We start from the raw sequence: 15,770 nt of genomic DNA, 5'->3' as shown, positions 1-15,770 counted from the left end.
GAACCTTCCTGCCACTGCCACCAAATACCACACCCAGATTTCTACCCTGTCCCTATCACCAACACCACACTGTTCCCATTAGTGTCCAGCCAGGGTGATCCACCTTCCCTGTCCTTGCTGCCCCCTCCCCCACAATACCACATACCCAGTAGCACAGATACACACTTTCATCAGTGCTCAAAGACTCACACCTCATCCATCGTTTGCAAAGAGCATGTGCAGACTTAAAGAATTCACTCTCAAAAATGTTCTCACAAGCTGGTTTGATTTCTTCTTCCTTTTTTTTTTAATATAAGTTACAGACTTAGATTGGAATTTAAAAAAATTATTCTGCTGTTGAATCATTTAGAAAATAAAAATTTACTGAAAGATTTATTGTAACAACAAAAAAGGCAAAAATAAAACACATTTTGATAAACCACGCATCCAGGACATATATTCTCTCAGCCTTTTACAATCACACACAACAATGGACAGATTTTATTCCCTTTCTCTTTTCAGGAAGGGCAATTTTCAAAGTAATTTGGCAGGTAAATTGCCCTGGCTAAAGATAACGTCTCTGGGCCTCGCTTCCTTAATGCACATGTGTTCAACTGGGTTAAAGAGAGGCATTAGCAGGGCTGTGTGTGCAGAGCAAGTGAGGGAACAGCATGCAAACGCTTAATTTTCAAATGCTTAGCTGTTATTTTACCCCTAATGTTTAACTGCCCTTAGTCATAATTCTATAACCTTAGTATGTCATTCCTGTACCACGGATGTGGGTGGGTCAGGGGTGTAAGTGGCACATACATGTTAGGGTTATAAAACACAGTCAGTTACACATGTAACTGAAGATGGTTAGGCAGGAGCCTTTGATATGGTGTAAGTGCCCGTGACTAAATTTAGGCGCTAAAATGTGGACGTATAAACAGCAATTACACCTGTAACTGCCGATATAGGATTTGCACTTATTGCCCAGCATTTTAGTGTCTAACTTTAGGCATCCCCTTAATGTGTGCATTTACTTTGAAACTAAGCAGCCTACATAAAATTCCCTCCTGATGAGGGGAAGGGGGAAGAGGCAGAGGCAATTTTATAACTGGGCACCTAAGCAGAAAAGGCACATGGCATATGCTGCACATTTATAAATCGTCTGCCCAAAAGCTCCTGCACAAAGTTCCTCTTGCCCTGAAGCAGGTGCATGGATGTGACGGTAAGAATCTGTGTACAAATGCTGACCAGTTCCCTGCTCTACTCATTTGTGTATCCCATAAAAGTGGGCACCACATTTTCTCAGTGCTTACTTTTATGCATGGAGACCCCCGGGTAATTCTACAAGCTCTTACTAGACTGTGTCGAACACTATTCTGCATGTTTAAATCGCTTGTAAAATGACCCCTGAAATGTCCATCTTAGTTGGAATCGTGGTGTTTCCGCAGACCCAGACTCTCATTGATTAGTGAAATAAACGGACCTAGAAAACTGGCAGTGCTGTAGCTGATGAAAAGGACACATCTTAGAGACCATGAACTGCTAAATTACAGCAAAGTATTAACTCTGAGACAGACGGATGTGACCCTCATGTGATTTCACAAGTACAAACAATATTGGCCAAAAGAAACATGATGGAGCCTGACAAGTTGCAGAATAAGAGGCAGTGAGACCTCGCACATATTAATGTACTTCCATAGTAACATCACGCCAACTTCCAACTTTGGCATTTAGGCAACAGTGCAGGGGCTGGAGTTCTTATAATTTGAGAAAAGCCCTTCCTTAGTCTCATATCCTCCAACCACCCCACACATCCTTTCTGCACCCAGTACACTGTATAAAAGTGACAAACTGTCTGTCGCCCACCAACGCGTGTAAGGCCCCCTCCTTAGTGGGTAAAAAAGAGTTACAGAGAACGCCCATACAGTACGGAGCAGGAAAAGGGATAAAAGGTTCACAAGATTCAGTCTGTCTCCTGCCATCTCCAGTGATATAAGGTGGAGATGATTGTCTCCGACCTATTCCATTCACTCAGGTCACCTGCAAATGTCTGATTCAAAATAAAGGCGGCAGGATTCAGTGCTAGTTATCCATGCAGAAGAGGCTCCTATCCAGTTAACGAGCGCTAATCAGGTCCCGACGGCATAGTCAGCAGCATGGTGCCGCTCAACATCCTCTCTGAACACTGTGGAACTATGGGGTTAGTGTCGGGACGGCTAGGAGTTACCTGGGTGCCACCAACATTCAGACACAGCACCCTGATAATTATCCGCTTTACTTTGGGCAATAAAAAGGCTGTACTCTTAACCGGGTGGTGCCCCTGAATATTGGTAGTACCAAGACAGGGACAAGTACTGAATATCGGGGTTTAATTCACCCAGTGACAATCAGTGTTAAAAGAAGCGCTGGTCTGCACTGGCTGAATATCGTCCTCAACAGTTTTAGGTTGACTATAGAAGTTCACTGCAGCCCACAATAGCCTCTAGTCATTGCCAGCACAGAGTAGCCTTGCACTAAATTGGCGAGTGTGAGGAAGGAGTGGAAGGCCTCTGCCATATCAGCAAAAACACTGGCACTGATAATGTGTCCATGGGTCACAAGTCCCTGATATCAAAGCCTGTAACAGGGTAATGAGACAACACACGGGTATACTAAGGTCTGGGAGAAAGCCTGAAAGGCGACAGAAATCACTTTGTGCGAATTTACAACACAATCAGCGACTGAGGGAGAAAGACAAATCTACCAGATTTGGTGCTTACATCATATCACACGAGTCTGGTTCCACTTGCCCCTGATGGGGCCTACATACCTTCATAAAATACCGGCATGAATGCTACAGAAATAGTGCCTAGACTGTGATTGCATCATTTGAAATGTTAGCAAGTAAAGTGCATGTGTAAATCATGAATCTACTCTCTCTCTTCTTCTCAAACTCCTGCCCTGAACATGCCTGCTCTCAAGTCATGTACAAGTACACACCTAACTGCATCACATGTGCTTTTACACACAAGTCATTTTATAAGAGGCCTTTTGCAGGCATAAATCAGGTTTTACACACATACACAAAAAAAGGTTTATCACGTTACCTCCTATCTGTACAGCCACCAGCATGGTACATCCAGCGGCAGCACTTAACTTTAGACTTTGACCAGACTGCCTGAATATCAGGCCCTGAGATAATATCCAATATCATCTAGTGATTTCAGCCCAGGAAAGAACACAGGCTGAGCACTTATCCTTGATTCACTGTGCAGTAACCAAGTGTATAAGTCAGGGGACACCCACACAAAGGAAAGCTTATGGCAGTGCTACTCAAACTTTTATCCAATTTGGCCCTATTTTAGGCGAGCCCAGATGTTGATGAAAAAAATAGCTGACCTTTTCCCCATTTCCTCTTTCCCCCACATATGTAAAGCATAAAGAGAAGCAGCAATAGCAGTGGTGACAGCAGAAGCAACAGTCTGCATGAGTTTCTTCTCTAAAAGGAACGGGGGAGAGTGCTACAAACATTTTCTAACGCACAGGCACAGTACTATCACTGCTGGGCGTAGGTCACAGAGAAAAATGGAGAAACCCTGTTTCCCTGACCCCAATTTGGAAACCACTGGCTTAAGTTTACTCAGGGAGTTTTAGAAGTGGGGGTGGATTTTATCATGAAAAGTTGCCCAGACAGATTATCAGTGCCAGAAACTCTGCTTCTGAGCCTTCTTTTCTGCTGTAGCCTTACCCTGGACGGACCCCACTCCTCCTCCACCTCTAAGAAAGGGGAATTCCTGCAGCTCCAGGAGGGTGCAATGAAAGAATACAGCAGAGAACTGTCAAGCTCACAGAATCAAACGAAGCAATTCATGTGCAAGCAACAGTCTCTCCTCCCAGAAACTGCACTGTGCTGTATACATTATAAACCTGCTGTAGAGATGAAAAGACACACAGACGGACGTGTACACACACACACACACACACACAGAATGAATGACTTATGTCAGATTCGGCACGAAGAAAAAAAAAAAAAAAAGGCCTCAGACTTCACCTCATCAGCTATCTGTGCTGTATTCCTTGCAAAAAGTGTCCACAGAATGCCAGAGGCTCGTCTCCCCTTGGCAACGAACCACATCACGTTCGTTCCACAAAAGCACAGCAGTAACAAAGTCTGTGCCTATCTACTCCCCTTCCAGTCTTCTGACTGTCTCATCCAAGGTCATGGCCTCCCACACTTAGGAGTTTTCCACAGAAGAAAAACAGCTGCTACACTGAAGCAATGTGAATGACCCACTGAGCGCCAATCCAATTACAACAGGCAGGAAGCTTCTGAATGATCCATAGACGGAGGCAGGAAGCTTCAAATGTTCAGTCGTCTATGGCAGGGAGCACCCAGAAATGCCATAAGCCCAGGCCTAGAACACATAGATTTTATCTCTCTGCACAGTATCCAGGTCATCATCCAGCGTCAGCAACACCTAGAAAAGTACAAGAACTTGTGAGGATTTCCCACGTACAAGCCTCCCACGTCTCCCAACCTCCCGAGTACCCGGGATTCTAAAAAGCTGAATTAAAGGGGGCAGTTTGGCCTGCCCTGTATGAGGAATATATGATGATCTTGTGCTGCAAAAAGTAGCAGATCAAAAAATTCAAAGGGCAGCAGGGCTGAAAGCTTTCATCCAGAGCAGATATAGAAGGGAAGTAGCAGGGAATTACTGGCATAGATGCTGGAGTTGTGAGAAAATTCAGAAATACTGGGGCAAGTGTTTCAATTCATGGGGAATGATAGAAAAAAAAAAAAAAAAAGAGGTACCATGAAGAATGGGGCACCCCCAGGGCTCAAGGGTTGAGAAGCAAAATGGATAGCGATGACGTTACAGCAGCTAGATTAGCTGTGGCAAGAGCCCCCCCCCCCCCCCCCCCCCCCCCTCAGATGAAGGTGATTTTCTGATCTGAAGAACAGGGGTTACCTTCAAAAGCTAATAACAAAATGCATTGTTAGTCCAATAAAAAAAAGGTATCATCTTATTTTCTTTTCTATGTTTTGATTTATTTTTATTCATTAGCTTTATAAGTGAAATCCAGACCTAGTGTGGGTGCCTACAAGCAAAGGAAAAGTGGAAAGGGGCTTCTCATCCCAAATTCTCTGCCTTCTCTCATGATGCCCCTGTACCTTAGATCACCCCACAGCAGCCAGCAAAACCTCTTCTGTAAGTAACGCTCCAGCAAGAGGCCTTCCTCACTCCCTCCCTCCAGCAAGGCTTCCTGTCACAACACAAACCCAAGCGAGGTGTGGTGTTGACACACAAGAGCTGGAAGACCCCATGCTGGAGAGTTACTTACTGAAGAAATACATGTCATTATTCTGTTATATCTTGTGCGATTTATAATAGTAGACTGACACAGTATGCAGAGTTGTTTGCTTTGTTTCTTAGATTGAATAATGTGTTTCTCTTTATTTTATTATGTATTTCGTTGTGAATGTTTTTATAGCGCTCCACTTTGTGACAGGCAGAATATAAATAATAAACGATAAATGATAAGTATTGCTGGCTGCTGTACTAGGCCTATATCAAGGTAAGACAACAGCAAAAAACACTTTGTTACCTATTAAATTTGGCAACAGAGGCAGTTGCCCCACATCGCCTATGCCTAAATATGCTACCAATGATCATGTAGAGAGAGCCAGTTCTGAAAGGGCCACTATACCTCTGCACTGGAGGTTGTCACCTAGAAGAGGGGCTGTGGGGAAGAGAAGTCAGATCTTTAGTCATGCTTCTTATCTGGACTGGACCAGAACACAAGACGTACTCACCAGGAACGATCCAAACATAGCAATAGAGGACAGGAAGTGCCAGATGTCATGGTCATCGAAGAAATTCAGCAGAATACAGTCTCGGTTGTGCTCTCGGGACTCTGCTGGAGTTTTCTGCAGACAGAAGATGCGAGATGGAGGTGGGAAACCATAGTCTTTGTATTCTTCTGCAGACAAACTCACACTAAAATGTACACTGTCTATCCCCATGGCCATTTTGTGTTTCTGGTGACATTTGCACGACCAGTCTCATGTCTGACTTTACAGGACCTGGCAGTAATCTGTACATTGACACTGAGGCAAATCCCAGTACCCTCGTCACAGGCTGACAAAGTGCTATGAAAAGAACTCTTGCTTTCCTCCTGTGAGAAGGCCTGTTGTGGTCACTCTAATGGTGAGTGTAAAGCAATGACACATAGAGAAGCAGAATTCAGTGCCAAGTTGCCACCAATTCACCCTGTGATCTTTAACTTCCCTGTGCTCAGATTTATTTATTATTTATTAGGATTTATTTACCGCCTTTTTGAAGGAATTCACTCAAGGCAGTGTACAGTAAGATACTAATCTTAACTGTTTATAACCTTGTACTTTGTTGAATGCTCCAACAGCACTCTAAGCATAAAGGGGCAATTTTAAAAAGGGCTGTGGGTAAACAGAGGTTTAGCCACAGAGAATGCCCTTTTGAAATTGCCAAGGCCCCTGGGTCAACCACCTACCAGCCAGGTACAGGTACTTACTGACGGGGAGTTTGCACCTTAAACTGTGGCTATATATGCACCCATAGACTCCTCAAGGGAAAGGATTTTCTAAAATGAAAGCTCTCTTTGAAACTCAGCCTATAAGAAGGCCAAACAATTGCTCCCAACCAAAACACATTTATTTCAGCTTGCCTACCCCAGCAGTATAAACATTGGTATAAACATTCTGCTATATATACTTATTGACTGTGCTTTTGGTTATTATTATTATTAAGTTTTTGACCATCTTAGTGTTTCATTATTATTAATGATGATTCTGTTTTATAATTTTATTGTGATTTTGTTGTATTGCTTTATTGTATGTTTTGTTTTCCACAATAAATGTTTATTAACGTTTTGTGAAGGGTACAACAATTCAACAGCATAAAAAGAACAGATATTTGTTTTCAACCATCCCCGTAACACTTCAAGTTCTCCTATAAACCTGCAACAATATACCTGATTCAATTCTCCCCTCCTTATATTACCCCTCCCTCTCCCTCTAAATTATTCCCAACATATGATCCAGGTGAACCCATTCAGCCGCTTTAGGATCAAATTTCCCCAACTGGCGGTCTGTTAGTTTTTCCAATTCCCCCAACACTCGAACCTTCAACAGTCAATTGGAAACAGCTGGCCCTTTAGATTGCTTCCAATGTGCTGCTAGTACTGTCTTAGCCGCAGTGAAACACAGTTGCTTAAGTCTTTTTTGCCATTTCAGGCCTCTTGATTTCCCCAGCCCAGAAGACATCATTTAGGGTCACAAAGGCACTCCAGCTCCAGGGGGGTTGCCATCATTTGGGTTAACCCTTCTCAATATTCTGTATTCGACAACAAGACCACCAAATCTGAAAAAAAGTGCCACTTTTTCCCCACATCTCCAACAAAGGTCTGTGGTCCCCGGAAACATTTTCTGTAGCCGCTCTGGTGTGTAGTACCATCGCGTTAAAACTTTAAATGCATTTTCTTTCATTAATACACATATAGAGGATTTTTTTTTTACTTCTAAGCAAATAACTTTCCATTCATGAGCACTCACCTCACACCCCAAGTCCTCTTCCCAAGCCCTCATGTAAGAGTACTTAACAAACCCGTCCCCTCTGATTAGGCGGTAGAAAAGGGTAATAGCTCGTCTAATCTTCCCAACTGAGAAGGGAAATGGGACTTGATATACCGCCTTTCTGAGGTTTTTGCAACTACATTCAAAGTGGTTTACATATATTCAGGTACATATTTTGTAACCATAAATTCTCCAAGTGTTCACTCTCATTGGGATCAGCCTTTGTCCACCCCCTATCCAGTATATAGTATTTCACTTGCAGAGCTTTATTGTATGTAATGTTATAACCCTCTGTAAGCACGGGATACAGCAGGCTACAAATTTTTAATAATAATAATAATAATAATATTATATGTCACTGAATTCAGCTGTACAGAAGTTACTGGTAAGTCTAGAAGTGATTCTGGGTGAAGCAGCAGTATAATGGGCAGAAGCTGGTATCCACACTGAAGCAACATTAAGCCACTGCAGAACAGAAGGAGGATCTAGGTGGATCAGTCTCTGCAAAGGAGGGACAAGAACCAGGACAGCACTCCAAAGCTCACACTCACCTGCCAGGTGCTCAGACCCTGGAAAAAGAAAAACAGGGCAAACCCCCATACCACAGATGTGCAGATGATGCAGAGGAAGGGGATGAACTGTATCCTTTCACCACTACGAAGCTGGGAAAGGGGAGAGTGAAGATAAATCAATAGAAATACACACCATACCATAAGAGCATCCCATCCTTTTTCAACCCAGCACTCTGAAGGGAGGAAAAGGAAGATGGAACAGCCCACACAACTACAGAAGGCAACACACATCAGGGAAACACATAGAGGCTTATTTTCAAAGCACTTAGCCTCCCAAAGTTCCATAGAAACCTATGGAACTTAGCCTCCCAAAGTGCTTTGAAAATATGCCTCATAGTAAACCTCTACTGATGCAACTGTACTTTCTGAGTTATACTTGACTAACACCAGGCAGCATAGATTGATAGGATAGAACCACTAACAGAATCCAGGTCATGATGCGAGGCCACAAAACAGTATCTTACTATGGACCAATACTTCACACAGTATGAAAAAAATAAAAAGAAACCTTGTGAGAAGGATGGGGTGAGGGGTGCTTAGGGTCTGCAGACACACAGACAGGAGACTGTGTGATATCGGAGGTTGGTGTTAATGGTCAAGGAGCAGAGGAAAGCGAAAGGGGAAGAGGACAGTCCTTACCTTCATAATGATGTAAAAGGCAAAGTACAGCAGCAGGTTACAGATCCCAATGGCCAGCAGGTATGAAGCAAAATCATTGGGCCTCATAATAAGTCCATAGGCAGCTCTAATGGGAGGGAAGGAGAAGGGACAAAGCAATTGAATTAGTGCCCAGGAAAGGCCAATGGATAACCTCTGACCTGGTATATCTTCAGTTTATGGCATTATCTGGCATGCAGTGATGAAAGTCATCATGAAAAGCATTCCCACAGGATACCAGCATGACCTAAATCATGACATGACGTGCACAACAGGTGTGATGTATTGTGTCCCGTGACTCAAAATAGGGGCCAGGATGTATACCGTCACATAATACATGAGACTGCTGCATGATGTGCTTCAGACAAGCAAAGATCTTATACTTACAATGACCAGTTTACGATGTTCCCCATGACAAGCAGCACCATCCGGTCCTGAAAACAGAGAAGGATGCAGACACCCATTAGCAGAGCCTGCAGGACTGAAGTGGGAGGGAGGGTGAATGTGAGTAAGCTGAAGAAAGGAAAGAAGACAGAGAGCCTTTCCCCCTGTTCCTGAGGGGAGAAGAGTAGTACTCACCACATACATGGGACCACTGCACTGCCGGACACAGTCTGTGTACACAATATACAGAATCCTTCGGAACACCCCACTGTCTGCAAAGAGAGGAAACGTGACAGCACCACACTGACAGGGAGCTAGGGGGCTCCCCACTCCTAAGCCCAGCAAGGCCCCTTTCTTCAACTCTCCAAGGGTCTAACCCAGGGGTGTAGCCAGACCTCACGGTGGGAGGGGGCCAGAGCCCGAGGTGGGGGGGCACATTTAATCTGCCGCACCCCACAGCAGCAAATACCTTGGCTGGCGGGGGTCCCGTTGGTCTCCGGTGCTGCCACGTTCCCTGCCCTGCTCTCTCTTCCTCTTGACGTTCTGCACACACCTTTAAGTTAAACTGAGCATGCTCAATTTCACTGACAGGAACATGCAGGGCATCAGGATGAAGAGAGAGCAGGGGAGGGAACGCAGCGGCGCTGGACAAGGCTTCAACTGGTGATGGGTGGGGACCCCCACCAGCAAAACCAGGGGCACAGGCCCCCATGGCCTCACCTAGCTACGCCACTGCTCTAACAAGTGATATAAGCCTGCTCCGGAGCCATTGAAAAAGGAAGAACAAACTGATGTGGTGTCACTCATGCCTTGTCCCATTGCGCCTCCTGTTGGCCTTTCACATATTGTGGAATAGAATATAACAGTTTCTTAAGTACATTCACTGCATTTTCTTTCCTGTACTAACTATGAATGAATAAGTATCGTGACAGGTTTAACCGGCACTAAAGTGTTCCACTGACAGAGCTGGTTGCAAACACTAGTTATGAAGGCAAGCCTGTATGTTTTCAAGAGCTCAGTTTGGTCTGATCTGGGTGAAAAAAAGAAGTAACGCGTGTAGTGTGAATAAATCTGACCACATATATAAAAAGAGAAATATTTTGTTGGGGGGGGGGGGGAACTTGTTATGAATCCATATGTATAACTTAGTTTCAAGGAGAATGCGTGTAGCTCACATGCCGATAACACACACACAACCTTATCTTGGAATAATGCAATGTTCAAACCCAATTTATCCAGGTACCCTTGTTAAAATGGGGTTATGCAGAGAGCCTTTGAGCAAATGTTGACTCTGGGATGGGAGGTGCTCTTGCACAGCACTACACCAATTCAGCAGCTTGTTGCTGGATCAGCAATGGCAGATGGCACACCAAAGTTGCAATTTTTAGGAGGGTCTGGATATTAGATGTTTCGGGTTATAGGGTTAATGGGGGGGGGGGGGGGGGGGGGGGGGGCTGGGATTGGTTTTATTGAACCTGCTCCAGAGAAGAGCTACCCTGGAGCTGGCTGGTTAGTTAAAAAAGGAAGGGGGGGGGGGGGAAGGGAGGGGAGAAAAATAAATGTAACTCAGGATGGTTAATGTGCAGGTTATGCTGTAAGTTGGAATTTTTGTTGGATTTGGTGGATCTCGTTAAATAGTAAAATAAAATAAAAATAATTTTAAAAAATTGGGTTACGTGCAGGCTTAAAGATGTGTGCACTTTTGCCATTTGACAATGCAAGCACCAATCTTCCCCTGCTTTCCCCCACCCCTGCTTACCAAGCCTCCAGCGCCCCATGTAATACAGTTGTGTGCTCAGCAGCATGGTGGCCACAATGTGGATAACAGAGAAGATGATCCAGAAGGCTGTGTTCCCTTTGCCAAACACCTGTGGGAGCAGACAGAGGTACTAGCTGAAGAGCGTCAGAGGTGAGAGAGCTAACAAACACTTCGCTTATCGGCATTCATATTGACCTGTAGTACTTGTTTTTCTGAAGGAAATAAGAACTGTGTATCCAGGCACAGTCTAAAGTGTATGAGCCTGTAACTGGAGCAGGGGAGGGGGGACTCACTGGCAACCGTACCCCTGTACCAGATGCAGCACACAGCAAGGGCACCAGAATTTCCTGGATACCCCTATAATAAAAAGATATTCCTTTAACCCTATGTAGTATCACAATACCCATTTCAGCTTTCACAGGAACAGAGCCTTACAGAAAATTAGGATCTGAATCACTGAGCTTTCCACCCCCCCCCCCCCCCCCCCCACCGCATAGGCACAAAATGTGAAAAAAAAAAACACCTTAGTGAATCAAACTTTTAATTATTTCAACCTCATCAGGTATAGAAAACCACAATTCCATTGTAATCACTTCCTGGAACTTTTTGTTTTAACCCATTTATATATTTTATTGACCACTCTATTCCATCTCCTTCTACTTGATTTCTCGCTGTGCTATCCCCGTTTGATTTTTACTATGTAGTTCCTTTCTACTGTTTTAATTTTTACTGTACAATCACTCTGTTCACTGAAGGCCAGTATATCGAGCTATTAATAAACTAAACTAATATTGAATAACGCCAAGCAGAGTCAACAATCATACCTTACTGGGACTTTTACAATTTCAGAATAGGATATTGGTGAGCTTAGTATATCATAAAGATACAAGAACTGCATATGTTCTGTTATTATTGGACAATGAGTGAGGACTGAGAGTCTGGGCTGTAACTAAGCTTCACTAAGACCTCTGCAGCTAACTAGCCAAAGCCATACACAGAGAACTCACCACGCCAATTACAGAGAAGAAGATGATGAAAGCAAGGCAGGCGTAGGCGCTGTAGGCGCTGGCGTTAATATCAGGGTGACGCTTCTGATAGAGTTTCAGCATACAGAGCCCAGCAATCATGTACATGAAGGATGTGTCTGGAGAAAAGAAAGCAAGGGGGTCGATATTCAGCAGGACATATCTGGGCGACTCCCATACCCGCAATTTCAGTGACATTACTGGGATGATGCCAGGAGCGCCTGAACGAAGCTGGCGATACTCTGTTCACTAACCAGATAATTACTTGGATAAAAGGTAGGGCATCAGAAAGGGTAGCCTAACCCTATCCAGTTACTTAGTCGGATACCGGTCCGAATGCTGCTGGCACTTGGATAAGTAGCAACGGCCAAATTATAATGGATATTCAGCACCATTCAATATCCAGGCGCTGATTATCCAGATATCAAAAAATCTGCAGCGGCCGGTGTTTTAGCCCCCAAGTGCCTGCTGCCACGCAGCAGCATACAAACAGAACAATATTGTTCAGCCCAGCTGAAAGTATTCAAAGTGATCTCTGTCCAGCTCAGTCACTGCATATATGCAACAGAAAAATAAAGCACTGGAGGGGAGGGCGGGGATTCAGTCTCTTCGGTACTGGACTTTTGATCTTATCCCTTGCAAAACATTTCATTTCTTGCATTCTGCTACTAACTTTAAAGTTCTAAGCAGATAATAGACTAAGAAGCCAGGCCTATCCCAGGAATTACAATACCAGTACATATGAAATAGAAAGGTTTTCATTGTGTTGCTAAAACCTAAAATAAACAATTGTTTTATGTCAAAAAGAATTCCAAATTTTAGTTGACTGATAAGAAAATGACAAAGTAAATAATTTTGTGAATATAACACTCTTTCAACTGGGAAAACACAGGAGCTATTGGTTATATAAGGAGCCCTTTTCATATTTATAAGGAATACATAAAACTGATACATTTGGAAGCTCTCCCCTTCCAAATTTTGAATATCATACTACACAAGGTAAATAATACTCTGGCTTTGACTGGTAATATTACTTTAAAACAGCAGCTTCTGGAGTTTTTTTTCCTGTTTAACCAGAAATCCAACAGACCACATCTTCCCTAGCATTAGCTCAATTAAATTGCTAAACTCCGAGGAAAGTATCAACATTACTAGAGAACAGGATCCACCCTGGCAACCACAGACAGGGACAAAGTGCTTCTGTTGCTCTTATTTTTCTTCACTGGCCACCATTTAATGCCTTTGGTTTGTTTAAAATGGCTTGTATAATATTCAAAATGTTTGACGGCTTTGTTCCGGCTTATAGTCTTAATTTATTTTTCATTTCTAAAATTAACAGTATTAACAGAACTAGAGATCCATTTCGCTTGTTCCTGCTTTCTTTTTCAGGAGTTAGGTACAAACATTATCTTGAGAATTCTTTCATTTATCAAGCTCCTCATTTCTGGTTATCCCTTCCATCTGGTCAGCGTTCTCTGGGTTCTTATGATCCTTCCTTAAAAATTTGAAAAAAACTTATCTGTCCAAGAAATTCTTAGGCTAATTTTGTTATATTGTTTCTCTTAGTTCTTACCCGCTTTGAACCACTTTTGTGGGACTTAGCGGGATACAAGAGCTATATTACAGGGTTTCTGGCACACCTCTTTCCTCCAGGCGCTGTCCCGGTCACTGCCACTCTACCTCTACTGCCATGTAGTGAGAGAAGGAACTAGTGAAAGTCTTCTGTCTCGTTAAGACTTGCACAGGAGTTCCTTCCTGCACTGAGCAGCTCAAAGCTAAAGAATCAAGACGTGTGTGCAGAAAGGGCTGGCTCAAGAATTAGTACAGCGGTGCTCGCAGCAGGTTTTGATGCCCTCAGATGCCGGTGCCCCCTGCTGTGCTTACCAAGTTGAGCTGACCCTGCCGTTCACCAGAAATTTTAATGTAGTATATGGTTTAGTTCTTAGTCAAGATATATCATCTTTGCTAGTCCCGCCAATAAAGGATATATGAGGCTACAGCCACCTAGATGGTTTTAGAGCCTCCAAAGATCAGCATCTTGCACCACAGGACTCACCGAACTGGAAGTTGGTGTAATTGGGGCAAACGTGGTAGCAGGCACTGAGCAGCCCTTCCATCATCAATGCAGTACCCATAGCATAGAAAAGGCCAAAGTGTTTGGGGATGCCAGATTCCTGCAGATTCAAGAGAAACCAAGCACTAAGATTGGTCAAATGCTAATCGTCAGTTGTGAATGCGCTCCGACAGAGTAATATAGCCCCAGCATTCCCAGCCCAACTCCAAGTGATGCAACACAGGAACCCAGCCCACCCAAGGCACAGAACATAAGACTCAGTTCTGGTATTCTTACCAACCAGCACCAAGTAGATTCACTAACTGACTCAATATTATCTGCACAGTCTGAGCAAGTCCAGCTTTACCCCACTGCATTTAATGAAGACTTCATTCCAATTTCTCAAAAAAAAAAAAAAATCACAACAAATCCAGAAGCTCAGAACTAATTCAGCAAATCCACATAATCCAGAAGTCAGATGGAAAGATACTGTAGCAGGACACGTTTATCCACTCATACCCTAGCTGACATAATATTCAAGCACATTTCTGACTGAACGTGCAACTTTCTTTAAATTAGTCCCTTATTTGCTTACTCCTGTTACTCTATCTTATCTATATGTTCCATCTTTGCTTACACCCTAAGCTGTCTATTAAAATGTTTCATTGTGTATTATGCTGACATTGTAATGTAGCATATTATGCCATACTTTGTATTGTTATTTAAATATTTTTACTGTTGTAATTGTCTATTGCTTATGTTTGATTTATTCTTGCTGTACACTGGCCATGAGTGAATTCCTTCAAAAAGCAGATAAATAAATCCTAAAAAATAAATAAGATGTGAATCAATAACTGCAGAACAGAAGCACTGGTTCACATCTCCTCTTCAGTCATAGCTGTCACATAGGCACTTCCAGCAGTAAGACCCCCTCCAAGAACTGGCGCAAAGACCTCAATCTATCTTAACCCATTTCAAACTGGTGTTGCTAGGGTCTCACCTCAGCATTGCTACGATGGCACAGGAGTAGACGGTTGTAGCTGATCTCTCGCTGAAGCACAATAAGCAGGAACAGGAGGCCCAGCATGATGTAACCCAAGTTACTCAGAATGTTGTTGAACGCGCTACATGGAAGCAGGAAGCACAGGTTACTGCAAGAGACTCAATGCTGCCCTCTACTGACACTACCCAAGAGCTGGAGGGTAACAGAGTACACAGAGGGACCTGACACTTATACAGCCACTCACAGAGAACTTAAGTTCTGAATCATAACCCAAGTGGCTCCGAGATGCCAAGCAGCTCCCTTGGCCAATTTGACCAAGATAAAACACATGTACTAAAATGCACATTCACTCCTGCATAAAGCTCTCCCCGTTATAAAACTTTGCCCTCTTTCTGACTGCAACTGACACAGAAACTTAGTGTGCAATGTGCCTGCCTGTCCTCAATTCCAACCTCCAACAAAGGGTGGTATATTGCCCAACAGATGCTGTGCGATGCTACAAAGTTACCAAGAATAACCTGGAGGTATAATCTGTAATAGAAGCCTCCAAGACCTCAAGAACCGAGCACAGTGTTTCTGGCTACATGTTCCTAACATACCCTCTGCATGTATGGCTGCTCGGTGACTTCCAGCTTCTGAATACATTAAAGAGATACTGCACAGGGAAACTAGAGTATGGCACACATGATGTGTTCTGTCTGTGGACGATGTTATCAGATTATTACTGTCAACAGCAGGATCCTGAATCACCAGAGG

At 43.5% G+C, this 15,770-nt stretch overlaps 1 protein-coding gene across 4 annotated transcripts in view; it reads right to left on the bottom strand.

Annotated features, from left to right (window-relative positions):
* Positions 1 to 297: 297 nt before the first annotated feature.
* Positions 298 to 15,770, bottom strand: part of SIDT2 (SID1 transmembrane family member 2) — a 56,759-nt gene continuing 41,286 nt past the window's right edge. For all 4 annotated transcript variants that reach the window (XM_030220565.1, XM_030220567.1, XM_030220566.1 and 1 more), the window contains 10 exons: positions 15,012 to 15,135; positions 14,015 to 14,132; positions 11,941 to 12,077; positions 10,934 to 11,042; positions 9,370 to 9,446; positions 9,178 to 9,224; positions 8,773 to 8,878; positions 8,113 to 8,223; positions 5,765 to 5,878; positions 298 to 4,427 (listed from right to left, as the gene is read on the bottom strand). In XM_030220565.1, the coding sequence (XP_030076425.1) occupies positions 4,365 to 4,427; positions 5,765 to 5,878; positions 8,113 to 8,223; positions 8,773 to 8,878; positions 9,178 to 9,224; positions 9,370 to 9,446; positions 10,934 to 11,042; positions 11,941 to 12,077; positions 14,015 to 14,132; positions 15,012 to 15,135 (1,006 nt within the window). In that variant the 3' untranslated portion in view covers positions 298 to 4,364. The remainder of the gene's footprint in view (positions 4,428 to 5,764; positions 5,879 to 8,112; positions 8,224 to 8,772; positions 8,879 to 9,177; positions 9,225 to 9,369; positions 9,447 to 10,933; positions 11,043 to 11,940; positions 12,078 to 14,014; positions 14,133 to 15,011; positions 15,136 to 15,770) is intronic.

Source organism: Microcaecilia unicolor, chromosome 12 (genome assembly GCF_901765095.1).
Source record: "Microcaecilia unicolor chromosome 12, aMicUni1.1, whole genome shotgun sequence".
Taxonomy (NCBI): Eukaryota; Metazoa; Chordata; class Amphibia; order Gymnophiona; family Siphonopidae; genus Microcaecilia; species Microcaecilia unicolor.
This window is presented reverse-complemented; position numbering and strand designations above follow the sequence as displayed.